This window comes from Mastigoproctus giganteus, chromosome 5, assembly GCF_048544385.1.
Source record: "Mastigoproctus giganteus isolate SK-2022 chromosome 5, ASM4854438v1, whole genome shotgun sequence".
NCBI classification, from domain to species: Eukaryota; Metazoa; Arthropoda; class Arachnida; order Uropygi; family Thelyphonidae; genus Mastigoproctus; species Mastigoproctus giganteus.
Genome location: NC_143579.1, coordinates 34,017,716 through 34,030,205, shown reverse-complemented (window position 1 = coordinate 34,030,205; position 12,490 = coordinate 34,017,716). Strand labels below are relative to the sequence as shown.

Sequence of the window (12,490 nt, the reverse complement as noted above, 5' to 3'; positions counted from 1 at the left end):
AAACATTTTCAACAGCTCTACAGGCAATATTGTAACATAGCTACCTAAGTTATTAGTTTGAAAATTTTAAATGTTTGGTTTTTTCCATTCTAACTTCTCGTTTTTCTTTAAATTGACCCAGCTTAACCACCAAACCATGTATTACTCTTACATGAGATGCTAACCAAAATTTATGAGAATTTATTTAAAACCAAGATTCATTTAACTTATTAGGATGTTTTTCACCTGTTATGAGCTGGATGCACAGTGGAAGTGTATCTTTTCAACCTGTTTATGCTATTTTGTAATGTTCTGTGGTATATTGTCATTATGCCATTTGAGAAAGAGAGAGAGGAATCTCCCCCCAAGTCTAAAGATGCCCTCATAATTAACCACTGAGGTTAATTATGAGGGCATCTCTGCCTCATAATTAACCACTGAGGTTAATTATGAGGCAGAGAAAATCTTAGAGCCACTGATTAAGAGCGAAATCCAGGGACATTTAGATATATATATCTGGCATTCTGAAGGACACACAACATGCTTATGTTACAGTAAAATCATATTTACTGTAACATAGCAGGCTATTTTGACAGAGTTAAGCTGTCAAAGTCATGAGCTGGATTTAAGGAATAATTTTGACATAGTTTATTTGGATTTCAGCAAAGCATCAGTCCCTCATGAGAGGTTACTGTACAAGCTTGAACAGGTTGGGATTACTGATAAGATTCTAAAATGGACTACTGGGTGGCTGCAGGGCAGAGAGTTGTGATTAATGGATATTCTTCAGATTGGTGTAACATCAAGAGTGGGGTCTCCCAAGGTTCGGTTCTTAGAGCAATGTTGTTTCTCATTTTCATAAATGACATCGAAGGGATAAAAGGTGTGTCAAAATTTGCAGATGACTTAAAGATTGGTAAGAGTCGTTAATGATCAGTGCCAAGCAGCGCTCCTTCAGAATGACTTGAACAGACTTCAAAGATAGTCAGAGAAATGGCAGCTATGTTTTAATGCAGCTAAATTCAATATCTTACACTTGAGGAATAGCAACCCCAAAATAAATTATACACTTGGTGGGGTTGAATTAAAAACAGTGGAGGAAGAAAGGGATCTGGGAATTATGATATGGGCAGATATGAAGTTTTCTGAACAGCGTAATCAGGCAGCCAGGAAAGACCATGGTGTCCAATTGATGATTTATCAAATGTTATCCTGTAGAGACAGGGAGGTCACTATCCCACTGTATAAGGTAATTGCAAGACCACATTTGGAATACTGTGTTCAAGTATGGAGACCTCAACTGAAAAAAGAAAGTTAGTTTCTTGAAAGGGTCCGAAGATGGGCAACTTGGACTACAATCGGCAAAAGGACTACAATACAATACAATGAGATCGGCAAAAGGACTACAATACAATACAATGAGATCGGCAAAAGGACTACAATATAAGGAAAGGCTCTGATTATGTGGGATACAGAGATTGGCAACCATGCACCTCAGAGATGATATATAGTGGACATAGTGTTATTGTTATGTGGTTCCCGTGGTTTCCCACAAATCCACATTAAGTACTCTGTTAACATAGCAAAGCCAGTCAGTGTGGGTTATTTGTTGTTGTTGTTGTTTGGTTTTTAGGAGCATTAGCAACTAAGGCCATATTGCTCCAGGGATATGCGGTGGTCATTCCCTGACCTTTCCGCATCCTCCGTATTTGGTGGTCACGGGCTCGAACCCCGGTCTAATCAAGAAGCATGTGCTACGTACTGCTGCTCCTGCCCACCGTGGGTTATATGTGAGTAGTGTGTTGTTTGTGTTGTTTGACTGGCCTGTTCGTTACTGGGAGGCGCGATCACCAGGAAGGAGCCTCCCAGCATCCGTCCACTGGCACGAGGAGCCAGACCAGGGAGTAAAAGACATCTGGCGGGTCATCCACACTCCTGCAGGAGCAAGAGTGGGGAGGGCCAAGGAAAGAGCAGAGAAGAGACAGGAAAGTGGAAGACAGGCAAGATAGTGGGGGATGACAGAGGGTAGACATCCTCCCAGGCAAAAAGGAGCAGGAAGAGTGCTAGGTACAGTTGTGGGAGTCCTGGAGAAGGACTGTGGGTAGGAAGAAAACAGGTAAAGTTCAAATTAAAGAGTCCAGGATCATCACAATGAAGAATCACTGAGCGGCGTCGGCAGGGCTGGCCTCAATTTTCAATTTCATGACTGGAAGTTTCCAGTGCTGGGTATCAATTGCTGTGTGGAGAAGGTTATCCAGGAGTAGTGTTCCGGAGTTGCAGGTGATGCCAGAGATGACAAAAGACCTCGTTGGCATAAATGGTCAGTGCACGGAAAGCATCGTTAGATTCCAGTAACTTGGTTTCTGGCTGAAGTGATGTAGTGTGGAGGTCTAGGAATAGTTGGATTCTTAGTTCTAAGTATACGTTGCATGAGTGCATCACGTGATCCCAGTCTTCAGGTTCTCTGCAGGTACAGAGGGCATCCTCGACTAGGCCGAACTCTAGAAGGATCCGTGGCCAGTTAATAGGAAGGAAGCATAGACGTTTGGGAAGAACCAAGTGGAACGTTGTTTGTTGATGCAGGTTACCTCGGGGAGGAAAAGTTTAGTAGTTGCACCAGTTGTGGAGTTATTCCAGCGGGTTTGCCATAGGTTTATCAATTCTAGCCACACATGTTTATGTTCCTGTTTGATGTCGGTATCGGTATGGGTTTGAATAATGAGGAATTCAGCTTCCTTATTCTTCTTGATGGCATGAGAGAGTCCGATAAAAGCGACGTGGAGGTCCGGGGGGGGGAGCCTGTTAGTAGCTGTAGGGCAGCAGTTGATGTCATTCTACATGCGCAGGTCATTTGTAGTAGCATAAGTCATTGAATTTGCTGAATTTTACGTTGAGCATGCACTAAAGTCATTCGATGGTACTATACTGCAGCTCCGTATGTGACAATTGGTATAAATACTGCTGAATATAGAAGGCGTTGAGTTGGTCCTTGAAGACCCCAGTCCTTGCGGGTAAAGCGTGCTAACACAGTTATGTAATTTTTTATCTTTCCTTTGATAGCTTGGATATGGGGGATGAAAGTTCTCCTGTCATTCAAAATTACTCCTAGGTATTTCACCAATCGGTAGTTTTTCAGTGGGCGGCTATTAAAACGTATGGTAGGAGGTCTGGAGAAGTCCAGTTTGCCTTTTAATAGGAGGGTTTGCTCTTCTCAGTGGAGACTGAAAGTTTATTTTCCGTGGCCCATATGGACAGAGCAGAGAGAACAACCGTAGCCTGGGTTTCTATGGTGACGCGGGCGGGGCCCTTGATGATGATAACCATGTCGTTGGCATAAGAAAGCTGAGTAGTGTGTGGGTAGTCCCTCAGGAGCCAGTTGTCAAGTACCATATTCCAGACAGCTAGCCCCAAGATGGAGCCCTGGGGACAGCCTCGGGTTAGATGTTGAGTGATGCAGTGATATTTTGTTTTGATGCTGACCTTGTGGTTAGAGAAGTAGCTTTTGAGGCAGTGGTAGAAATTCCAGGTACAGTTAGACTCTGGACCTCTGAAGAAAGCCCGGCCACCACACTGTGTCAAAAGCTCTTTTGAAGTCAATGAAGATTGCCAGTACATAAGTTGCATCCGACTGTTCTGCAACTTTGAGGGTTTTAGATAGAGCATCAATTGTGGAGCACCCTTGTTTGAATCCAAATTGAAGCGAGGATGCGAAACCACTGGCTTCATATCGGGGTTGGAAGTGGGAGAGCAGCAGTGTCTCAAAAACCTTGCCGAGAATGGGAAGCAGCGCAATCGGGCGGTATGCCTTGGAGGTACCTGTGGGATCCTTAGGTAAGAGCCTCAGGTTAGTATGCTTCCAACGTGATGGAAAGTTACCCTCATTCAGACAGGTGTTGAAGAGCTGAAGAAGATCATTGGAGCTACGGCCCAGAGACATTGCAAAGTCTCGCCATCAATAAAATCCAGACCAGGAGCTTTACCTTTTTTTGATTTTTTTAATTGCTGCATCGACTTCCTCCTCTGTGAATGGTTCCTCCATAATGTCTGGCTGGAAGCTGGAATTTTGTACTGCTATCTTCCTGTGGATGTCAGTGTCACAGTTGGTGTTGTCCTGTTATATTAGTTCATCCAGAATCCACTGATTATATCTTCCCAGTGTGTAGTCTCAGATGAGTCGTCAGAGCGGACAGAGCGTATGACATCCACTGATCCCAGCTTATTCCTCACGAGTTTGTGGACTAAACCCCACGGATTCTGGTTCCCCTCAATCTCAACAAGGGAATGCCAGGAGCTCTGCTTGGCATGGTAAATTTTGTTAGTATATTCACAGCAGACTGCTTTGAATCTGTCTCTATACTGTTCTACGATGTGAGCAGGTTCAGTCCTTCTCTTGCATTGGTACTCTTTGCGAGTGCGCTTCAGAGAATTGTGCAGGTTAGTGAGTTCCTGCGACCACCATGGTACAGATCTTGGGTTCCTGGAACATTTTTTCATGGAAGCCTCTGAAGCTTTGAGAAGCAGACTCTGCACAAAGTCTGTTTTCTGCACACTGTTCATTGATTGGTAGGAGTTGCTAGCTGGGTCATGAAGAACATCTTGAATTACGTTGTCAAACTGGTCCCAGTTCGCTGTTCAGAGGTGATATGATTGAAGTTTATAATGCTTTAAGAGGGATTAGTAAAATAAATGAAGATGGAATTCTCACTATTAAAGAATTCCAGAACTGGAGCCATAAATTCATATTACAGGATTTGAGGTTTAGATTAAATTGTAGGAAGGTTTCATTCAGCCAGAAAGTTGTTGACTGCTATAACAAGTACACGGGTAGTTGAAGCTGACAGTTTGAATAAATTCAGAAGTCAAATGGATAGTTACCTATATGAGGAGGGAAGCATATAATTTGTATTTTCTTATCCATTTTGGTTGATTTTTTTCCTGCCAGAGCAGCAAAAGCCTGTGGCTTCCTTTCACTATATGGCAAATACCATTGCTATTACTATACATACACTTTGAACAGTAAATCTTGTAAACAGCTAATTTAATGTTTTTATATGGGAAGAACCCAATATTGCACTGAGAGTTCATGACACCTCAACCTGTCAGCAGTTGTGTGGCACCTGACAGGTGTCTATCTTTATTTTTTATTTCTGCAAAAAGTTTTTTTTTTTTAAATTCATTTTGAAGTATACCAATATTTCTTCTTTTCTTAAGAAATAGCAGTACTTATTGAATTTAATTTTTTAATTTTTAATAAAAAATTAAATATTTAAAAAATTCTGCATACTTTTACACATTATATTTAAAAACAGCAAAAATAATTATTCTGGTGAAAATGGAGAATCAAAGTTAAGAAATAAAATATAAACATGAAAATGAAAAAATGAAAATGAAAATAATAGTCACTTCTCCATTTTCCCATTCAGAGAACTGTTAAGAGTACAAAATTTGAAATAAATTTATTTTTTTATTTCACTTCACAGCACATGAAATTTGCTGTGCAAATACAAAAATAAATGATTTTTGTATTTGCAAGTGTAGTTGCAATAATATGTATCTTGCTTCCTCAATATTGGATTTTGTGTTGTAAGCACTGCCATTTATTTTCTTCTATTTATGCCTTAGGATGTCTTAGGAAAAGAGACCGCAGATGTTGGCTTAACAAGGAAAGAAAAAGGACCATAGTTTTTTAATTAACACAGAGATGGAAAGGGCAAGTAAACTTGACCAATAAATACACACACAATTCAAAATTTCAAAATTTATAGCAATGTCAGCTCATATCAGTTCCCACATTAATCTTAATACAAATAGTTACAAAGATGGTCATATGGCACCTGATAGATGCTCACATTTAATTTCTCTGCAAAAATCATAAAAAAAATTCAGGACTATTGCAGCAAAAGTTTGAATAAATTTAGGAAGCCAGAAACAATTTCAGATTTTCAATTTTCAATCATTAATTAAAGGGTAACATGGGTCATTATTTTGAAGTGGCACCTGTCAGGTCCTGCACAACTACTGCTGGGTTAATTTATTAATGCACACAAACAACATCAAATAAGAATAGTTTGTAAAAACTTATATATTTATAATTATGAAAATTTAATAAAAAGAGGAATACATATATGTATACCTGTCAGTAATCCATTCTGGTTTGACAACTTTTTCGCATTTTGCATCATTTATTTTTGTATTTGCAAGTGCAGTTGCAATAATGTGTGTTGTATGAGTCTGCGAATAATAATGATGATATGTTCCTCCATGAAGCAACATCAGTCTTTTTAATTCCTCAGCACTAGGTTCTGCATGACCAATGAAATTTTTCAATATTCTATTAGAAATTCTGGAACAGCAATATCAATAATATATTTTTATATCAATGTTTCTCAACCTTTTTTGGGTGATGGAACACTTTAGAATGGGTAAGAAATTGGCAGAAGACCAACTTTATATATATATTATTTCATTCATTTACTTTCAGTATGAGAACACCTATCTTTATGACAATATAGGTATTTTCATGAGAAACAAAATACAAACACCATTCAAAGGTTTTCATTTGAATGAAAACTGCAAAATAACATAAAATGCATATTAAACAAAAACTGACAATAATCCTGGGTCAGGTTATTGATCAATCTGTAGGTGACACTGCACCATATGGTACCAACTGTTGGGGTTATTTAGAAAATTCAAATTTCAAGATGTGGCACCTTTGCAGTATCAAAACTGTTTATTGGATAATGATGTGATCTGATAAAAAAAAAAAAAAAACAAAGTATATGTAGTTGCCTTGCCATATTATATGTAAAATCATTTAGCAACTACAATTACAGCAGGAAAGTCTTTTGGAATATAAATATTTATCTTTTACTAGTAGATAAAGATGCAATCGGCAACCTGATTTTTAAATGCAGATGGAATAAATCCTGCTGAAATATAACACAATGTATGGTCAAATATGCATTAATCAAGTCTAAGAGTGGTTGAATAAATTTAAGAACAGCACTGAAAGTATTGAGGATTGTCCTTGACTAATGCAAGAAGCTCTGGTGTGACACCAGAAGATGTAGAGGCAGTGTAGGAACTCATATGAGAATGCTGTTGTATTAATATCAAAGAAATTGCTACAGCATGCAAAATCAATGTTGGTTCAGTACACACTATCATCAGTGAGTAGCTGCACTTTTGAAAAGTGCATGCTCAATGGATTTCTCAGCATTTAACATCAGAACTGAAGGAAAGGCAACTTACTGTTCTGTGCTTCTTGGATGATGTGTTTGAAGAGGATGCCTTCTTAGAACAAACAGTGGCCAGAGATGAATTCTGAGTTCCAGAGTGGTGACAAACAGGCTCACCTTGACTGAAGAATGCCTGTATACCTAAGTATCAGCTGAGAAAGTGTTACTCACTGTATTCTGGGATCATAAAGAAATGATTATGGAACATTACCTGGAGAGAGGAGAAACAGTGACAAGTGGCAAATAAATACAATGGGTTCTGAACCAATTAAAGGAAGCAATAATTCAAAAGAAACTGTGATTTTGTGTCCTCAGGTACGTTCCTGCAACATGATAATGCTTGTCTTCATATTGCTTGATGGCACTACACAAATGGCTTAATCCCAACCACAAAATTTCTCCTCTCAAAGAATCCAGGTATTAGTACAGGATTGGAGGTAGTATGTCAAATAGGGACTAAACTGAACTGAAGACTGACATACACACTTTCCTTGTCTGTGAAATATAATTTTTAACTTTTGCAGTTCTCATTTGAATAACCTTTGTAATTCAAATTAATTACATTTGCGAGAAGCTGTTTATAGTATCAATATATCAAATATATATAAAGTACATCAAAATATGGATAAGGATAAGAATTAATATCTGAAGGAATGTTTCACAAACTGTTTGGGCAATGTCTGCAGAACAGCAGTTGAAAACACTATTTGCCATATACACTAATATTAATATACAGCCTAACTTGGTTAAAACGAGCATCAAGAGACTGACAAAATTTCCTCGTTATAACCTTTACTCGCTATATCAGTGATGGAGCAACACCTGGGCCATTAAACAATGAACACTTTATGTCAGTGATGAGTTAAAACGACCTCCTATTTTTTTTTAAATTCTCAATAACTTGATAAAAAGAGATTGAAAAAACAAAAGAAATATTAGAGAGAAAAAAATAATATAAATATATACCACCTACATATTATTTATCTTAATATGCTTGTCTAAACTAAAATACACTAAATATTAAACACAGTTTATTTCTCTGTAATTAAAAACAATACTATTTAATAATAAACATGATTTCAATTAGTCTTTATTTATGAATCTTAAAATTGATGTTTGTTTTAATGATTTCACTTTATTTCTTAAGTTTCCCCTTAAAACACTCAATGTGTTAAAAGTCTCATTACGGGCCTCAGTTCCTTAAAAAAAATTGACAAATGTGTCCATTGCACCTTGAGCTTGTGAGCACTGATTTTGATTCACTTTCAATTGTCATCATATCATCGTCAATACCATCGTTGTTATCGTCTTTGCTGAACACAGCATCTACAATGTCACTCTCTGTAGGAAGACCACTAGTTAATAAGTTGTCATCGACTCATACAAATTCATCGATTATCTGTATCAAAACCTACAACGTTGTTACGTAGCAACCATTCGGATAATGGTAAGTTGTTTTCTTCGTTTCAATCTTTTTCATTTACAATTGAAATTTCATTTGAATTTAATTTAGATTTATTGAAGCAATTCGATATGGTTGTCGAATTCCATGCATCATTCAAAATATATTTATAGCATCCAATATCGATATAGACTCTTCATTTTAGACTCTTCACCTCATATAATCTGTTTTGGTGTAATGAAAATTAAAGAAGAAGCATGGTTGTGTGAATTAGAAACTTAAATAATATGAATGGAACGTGGCTGTTGTGTGGTTGTAATTATGATTACAATTTAAAAGAATCAAGATACTTGCTCAAAAAAAAAAGAAAAAAAAAAAGGGAAGTGAACATCCCATTTCTTGGTTGTCATATATAAGACTGTGTGTTAACACTGATAAGGTACGTAATTGATGAAAAAAGCTAATAGTCGTAAAGGGGCAACTTTCAAACTTTTTGTCTTCAGTTAGCACTAAGTGGTAGAGAACATGAAGTGTTTAAAGGAAGTTTATTTCCCACAATGCAGTTCAGCACATGCCAAAACCATTCGATAACGAGAGCTTCGTGTTCAAGGGTTTGTAACTGGAATTCAATTTAATAACTGTAATTGCTGAATCAATTAATGGATCGTAATTACAGGAATGGACATGTTGTGTGAGTTCTGTATGTGTTTGGTTGGTTTTGAAACTGTTGAAGTGATAATAAATTTGAAACTGTTGAAGTGATAATAAATTTGAAACTGTTGAAGTGAGTACAGAGAAGGGCAACAAGATTAGTGAATGGAACAAAGGGTTGCTCTTATGAAGAAAGGCTTAAGTTTTGTAAATTACAGTGTCTGGAGACTAGGCACCTGCGAGGTGATCTGATTGAGGTGTATAAAGCCTTGAATGGTTTGAGCATGCTCAATGCTGATGAGATTCTTCCTCTTGTTCAGAATAATCGCCTGAGAGGGCATAAATTCAAATTGAGGAAAGACAGTTGTAGGACAGATGTGTGGAAGTTTGCCTTTAGCCAGCAGGTGGTTGATTGCTGGAACAAACCTTCCATCTGTTGTTGTAGAAGTTGATAGCTTAAACAGATTCAAGGCAGAACTAGACAAGCATTTGGAGCAAGTGGATGGGTGAAATGAGAAGCGTGTGTGTGTGTGTGTGTGTGTGTGTGTTTTTGGCTGATGCTATATAAGCTTGCTTTCTTGCATCATGTGCCCTTGCTAATACGCACGTGTATTAGATGTCTTGGAAGTGCTGAATTTTGCTGTAGTACTTCCTATGTAATACGCTGTACAGTCTGATTGGCATCATATCAAATATATGATGTTATTAAAGTCTTGCATCGAATACTTGTGTGTCTCTTTATATGTGATCTTAGAACCCAGTTCTTTGTATGATCAAAATGTCAGCATTATATGTGTTTGTAAAAACTTGACAGTCGTTTAGCATATTGATTATGAAAGGGAAGGACAACGTGAATTCCAAGTTTCTTATCACAGTTTAAATTATTTCGGTTGTTAATTCTATATTCAGCTTTGGAGATGGTTTCTCTGATTGTGGTGGATATTTCCTGGCTATGAATTTCTCTGTGAGATATTGTAACTCAGTGGATAAACCTTCATGCATGGAACTGTATTTAATGGCATTATAAATTTGATTGTAGAGAACTGCTCTTTTGATGTTCAATGGATGGTGTGAATAAAAATGTAAATATTTACATTTATGTGTGCTTTTCCTTAGATTTTAGTGGCTAACGTTGTTCCTGTTTGTATATGGTAAGGTTAAGAAAGTTGATTTTATTCAAGGTTTCCACTTCAAGGGTGTATTTAAGCCTCTCATGTATGGTATTAAGAAGTGTATCAATGGCTGCTTGTTGCCTATCAGTAATATGTCATCAGCATATCTCATGTATAATTTGAAGTTTGAGGGAAACGGTTGTAGCACTTTTTGCTCAATTGAGGCTATATAGATCTCGGACAAGGGGGTCGAGATACCCAGGTGCATGGGGAGGCCATATATCTGTTCATAAATCTTGTTTTGAAAACAAAAATGTTTCACATTTAATAGAAGTGATGTAAGTTCTATGATTCTATTTACATTCAAGTTTGTACGCTTGATTCAAGTGTCATCAGTTATGAGTAACTGTCTCAAGGCTTGTAAGGTGGATTCAATGTGTACATGTGTGTATAAATAGACAACATCAAATAATGCTAAAATATTATTATCTGAAATGGAGACAGAAGTTATGCGTTCGTGGGCCTGTTTAGTGTTATACTTTAAATTGAGAAAACCTCATGAGAGGTGATATAATTTTAACAAGGAATGTAGAGAGATTGGCAGAATTTTTAAAAGAAACGATTGGTCTTAACGCGTGACCTTGTTTGTGGAGTTTAGTGATTCCAAATATATGAGGTAGAATACCGCTATGAATACCTATCTGTTGAAGAGTGTGTAGGTTGATTTGTTTGTCAGCTCCTTAATATACCATCCAATTTATTTTTAATTCTTATAATACTGTAAGTGTTGTCTATCCTATAAGTAGTGGCATCTGAAACAGTGTGTAACATTTTGTCCAAATATGTAGTTTTTGCAACAGTGTCTCCTTTGTCTGCTTTCTGTACTATGATGTTAGGGTTCTCCATCAGCTTGTGAATATTAACTAATTGTTGTTGGCTAATGTTGGGTTTACAATTTAATTGGGAATTGAAAATAATATTGATTTCATGCATGATACGATATCTGTCAAGATGGTTGTCTAAATTGGTTTGTAATTTCTATTATTGCATCTTTGACGGGATAATTATTATTACTAATGGCAAAGTTAAAGCCATATTCTAAACTGGATAGTTCTGCTGGTAAAAACGACTGTGAAGAAATATTTACTATACAGGGTGTCTCAAAAGTATTGGTACAAATGTTTAGGGGAGGTAGGTAACATCTAAAGGAATGTGAATCGCATAGGAACCCATAACCGGAAACGTCATGGGAAAGTAGTAGCAGAGGTACAAGAAGCAGAAATGACACAAGACAGTAATTAGTGGCAAACATTTATTTGACATAATATTAACAATGGATGCATTTCATGATGTTACAACAGATGCTCGAAGGTTCCACCATGAGACGCGATGCATGCGTGATACCGATGCAGCATGGATTGGCGGACACGGTCGTACACACCTGGAGTTTCTTTGACAATAGAAGTAGCACAGACGAGTCTCGCCACAAGATCCATTTCCGTCTCCACAGGCGATTCATACACGATAGATTTGAGGCCCCCCCACAGAAAGAAATTAAGGCTCGATAAATCAGGTGAGTGTGGGGGCCAGGCAATGGGTCCACCATGGCCAATTCATCAAAGCCCAAAACGCCTGTTCAAATGGTCATGAACACACCTTCCATAATGGGCAGGCGCCCCGTCATGTTGAAACCAAATGTTGCGTGAACAAAACATAGGCTGGAAAATTCAAGTCTTGAACACTTTCTTGGAGAAACCACTGCGCAAAAGCCACACGTGCAGGATGATCTTGGGGGAGCAGTAACTTTGGAGATGAAAGGAGTGTAAGGAATCGTCGTGCCAAACACACTGTACACTGCAATGAGACACTCCTAAGGAAGAGGCAACGGCACATGTGTTGGTAGTAGGATTATTCTGGACAGCATTCAACACACTTTCTTCCATGGCGGGAGTTCGCATTGAACGTGGTCTGCCCGCACTACTCCTGTTACCTCTAAATGACCCATAATCGCACAAATTTTGATGCACACGTGCAAACAAACGGTGGTCCAGTACATATCTGTCTGGGAAGCATTCTCCATAAATTCGTTGAGCGGCTCGTCCATT

At 37.8% G+C, this 12,490-nt stretch overlaps 1 protein-coding gene across 1 annotated transcript in view; it reads right to left on the bottom strand.

Moving 5' to 3' along the window:
* Nucleotides 1-12,490, bottom strand: part of LOC150085296 (translesion synthesis protein REV1-like) — a 195,165-nt gene that overhangs the window by 145,274 nt on the left and 37,401 nt on the right. Inside the window, exon 5 of the mRNA XM_090374516.1 lies at nt 6,113-6,281. Within this exon, the coding sequence (XP_090230642.1) occupies nt 6,113-6,281 (169 nt within the window). The remainder of the gene's footprint in view (nt 1-6,112; nt 6,282-12,490) is intronic.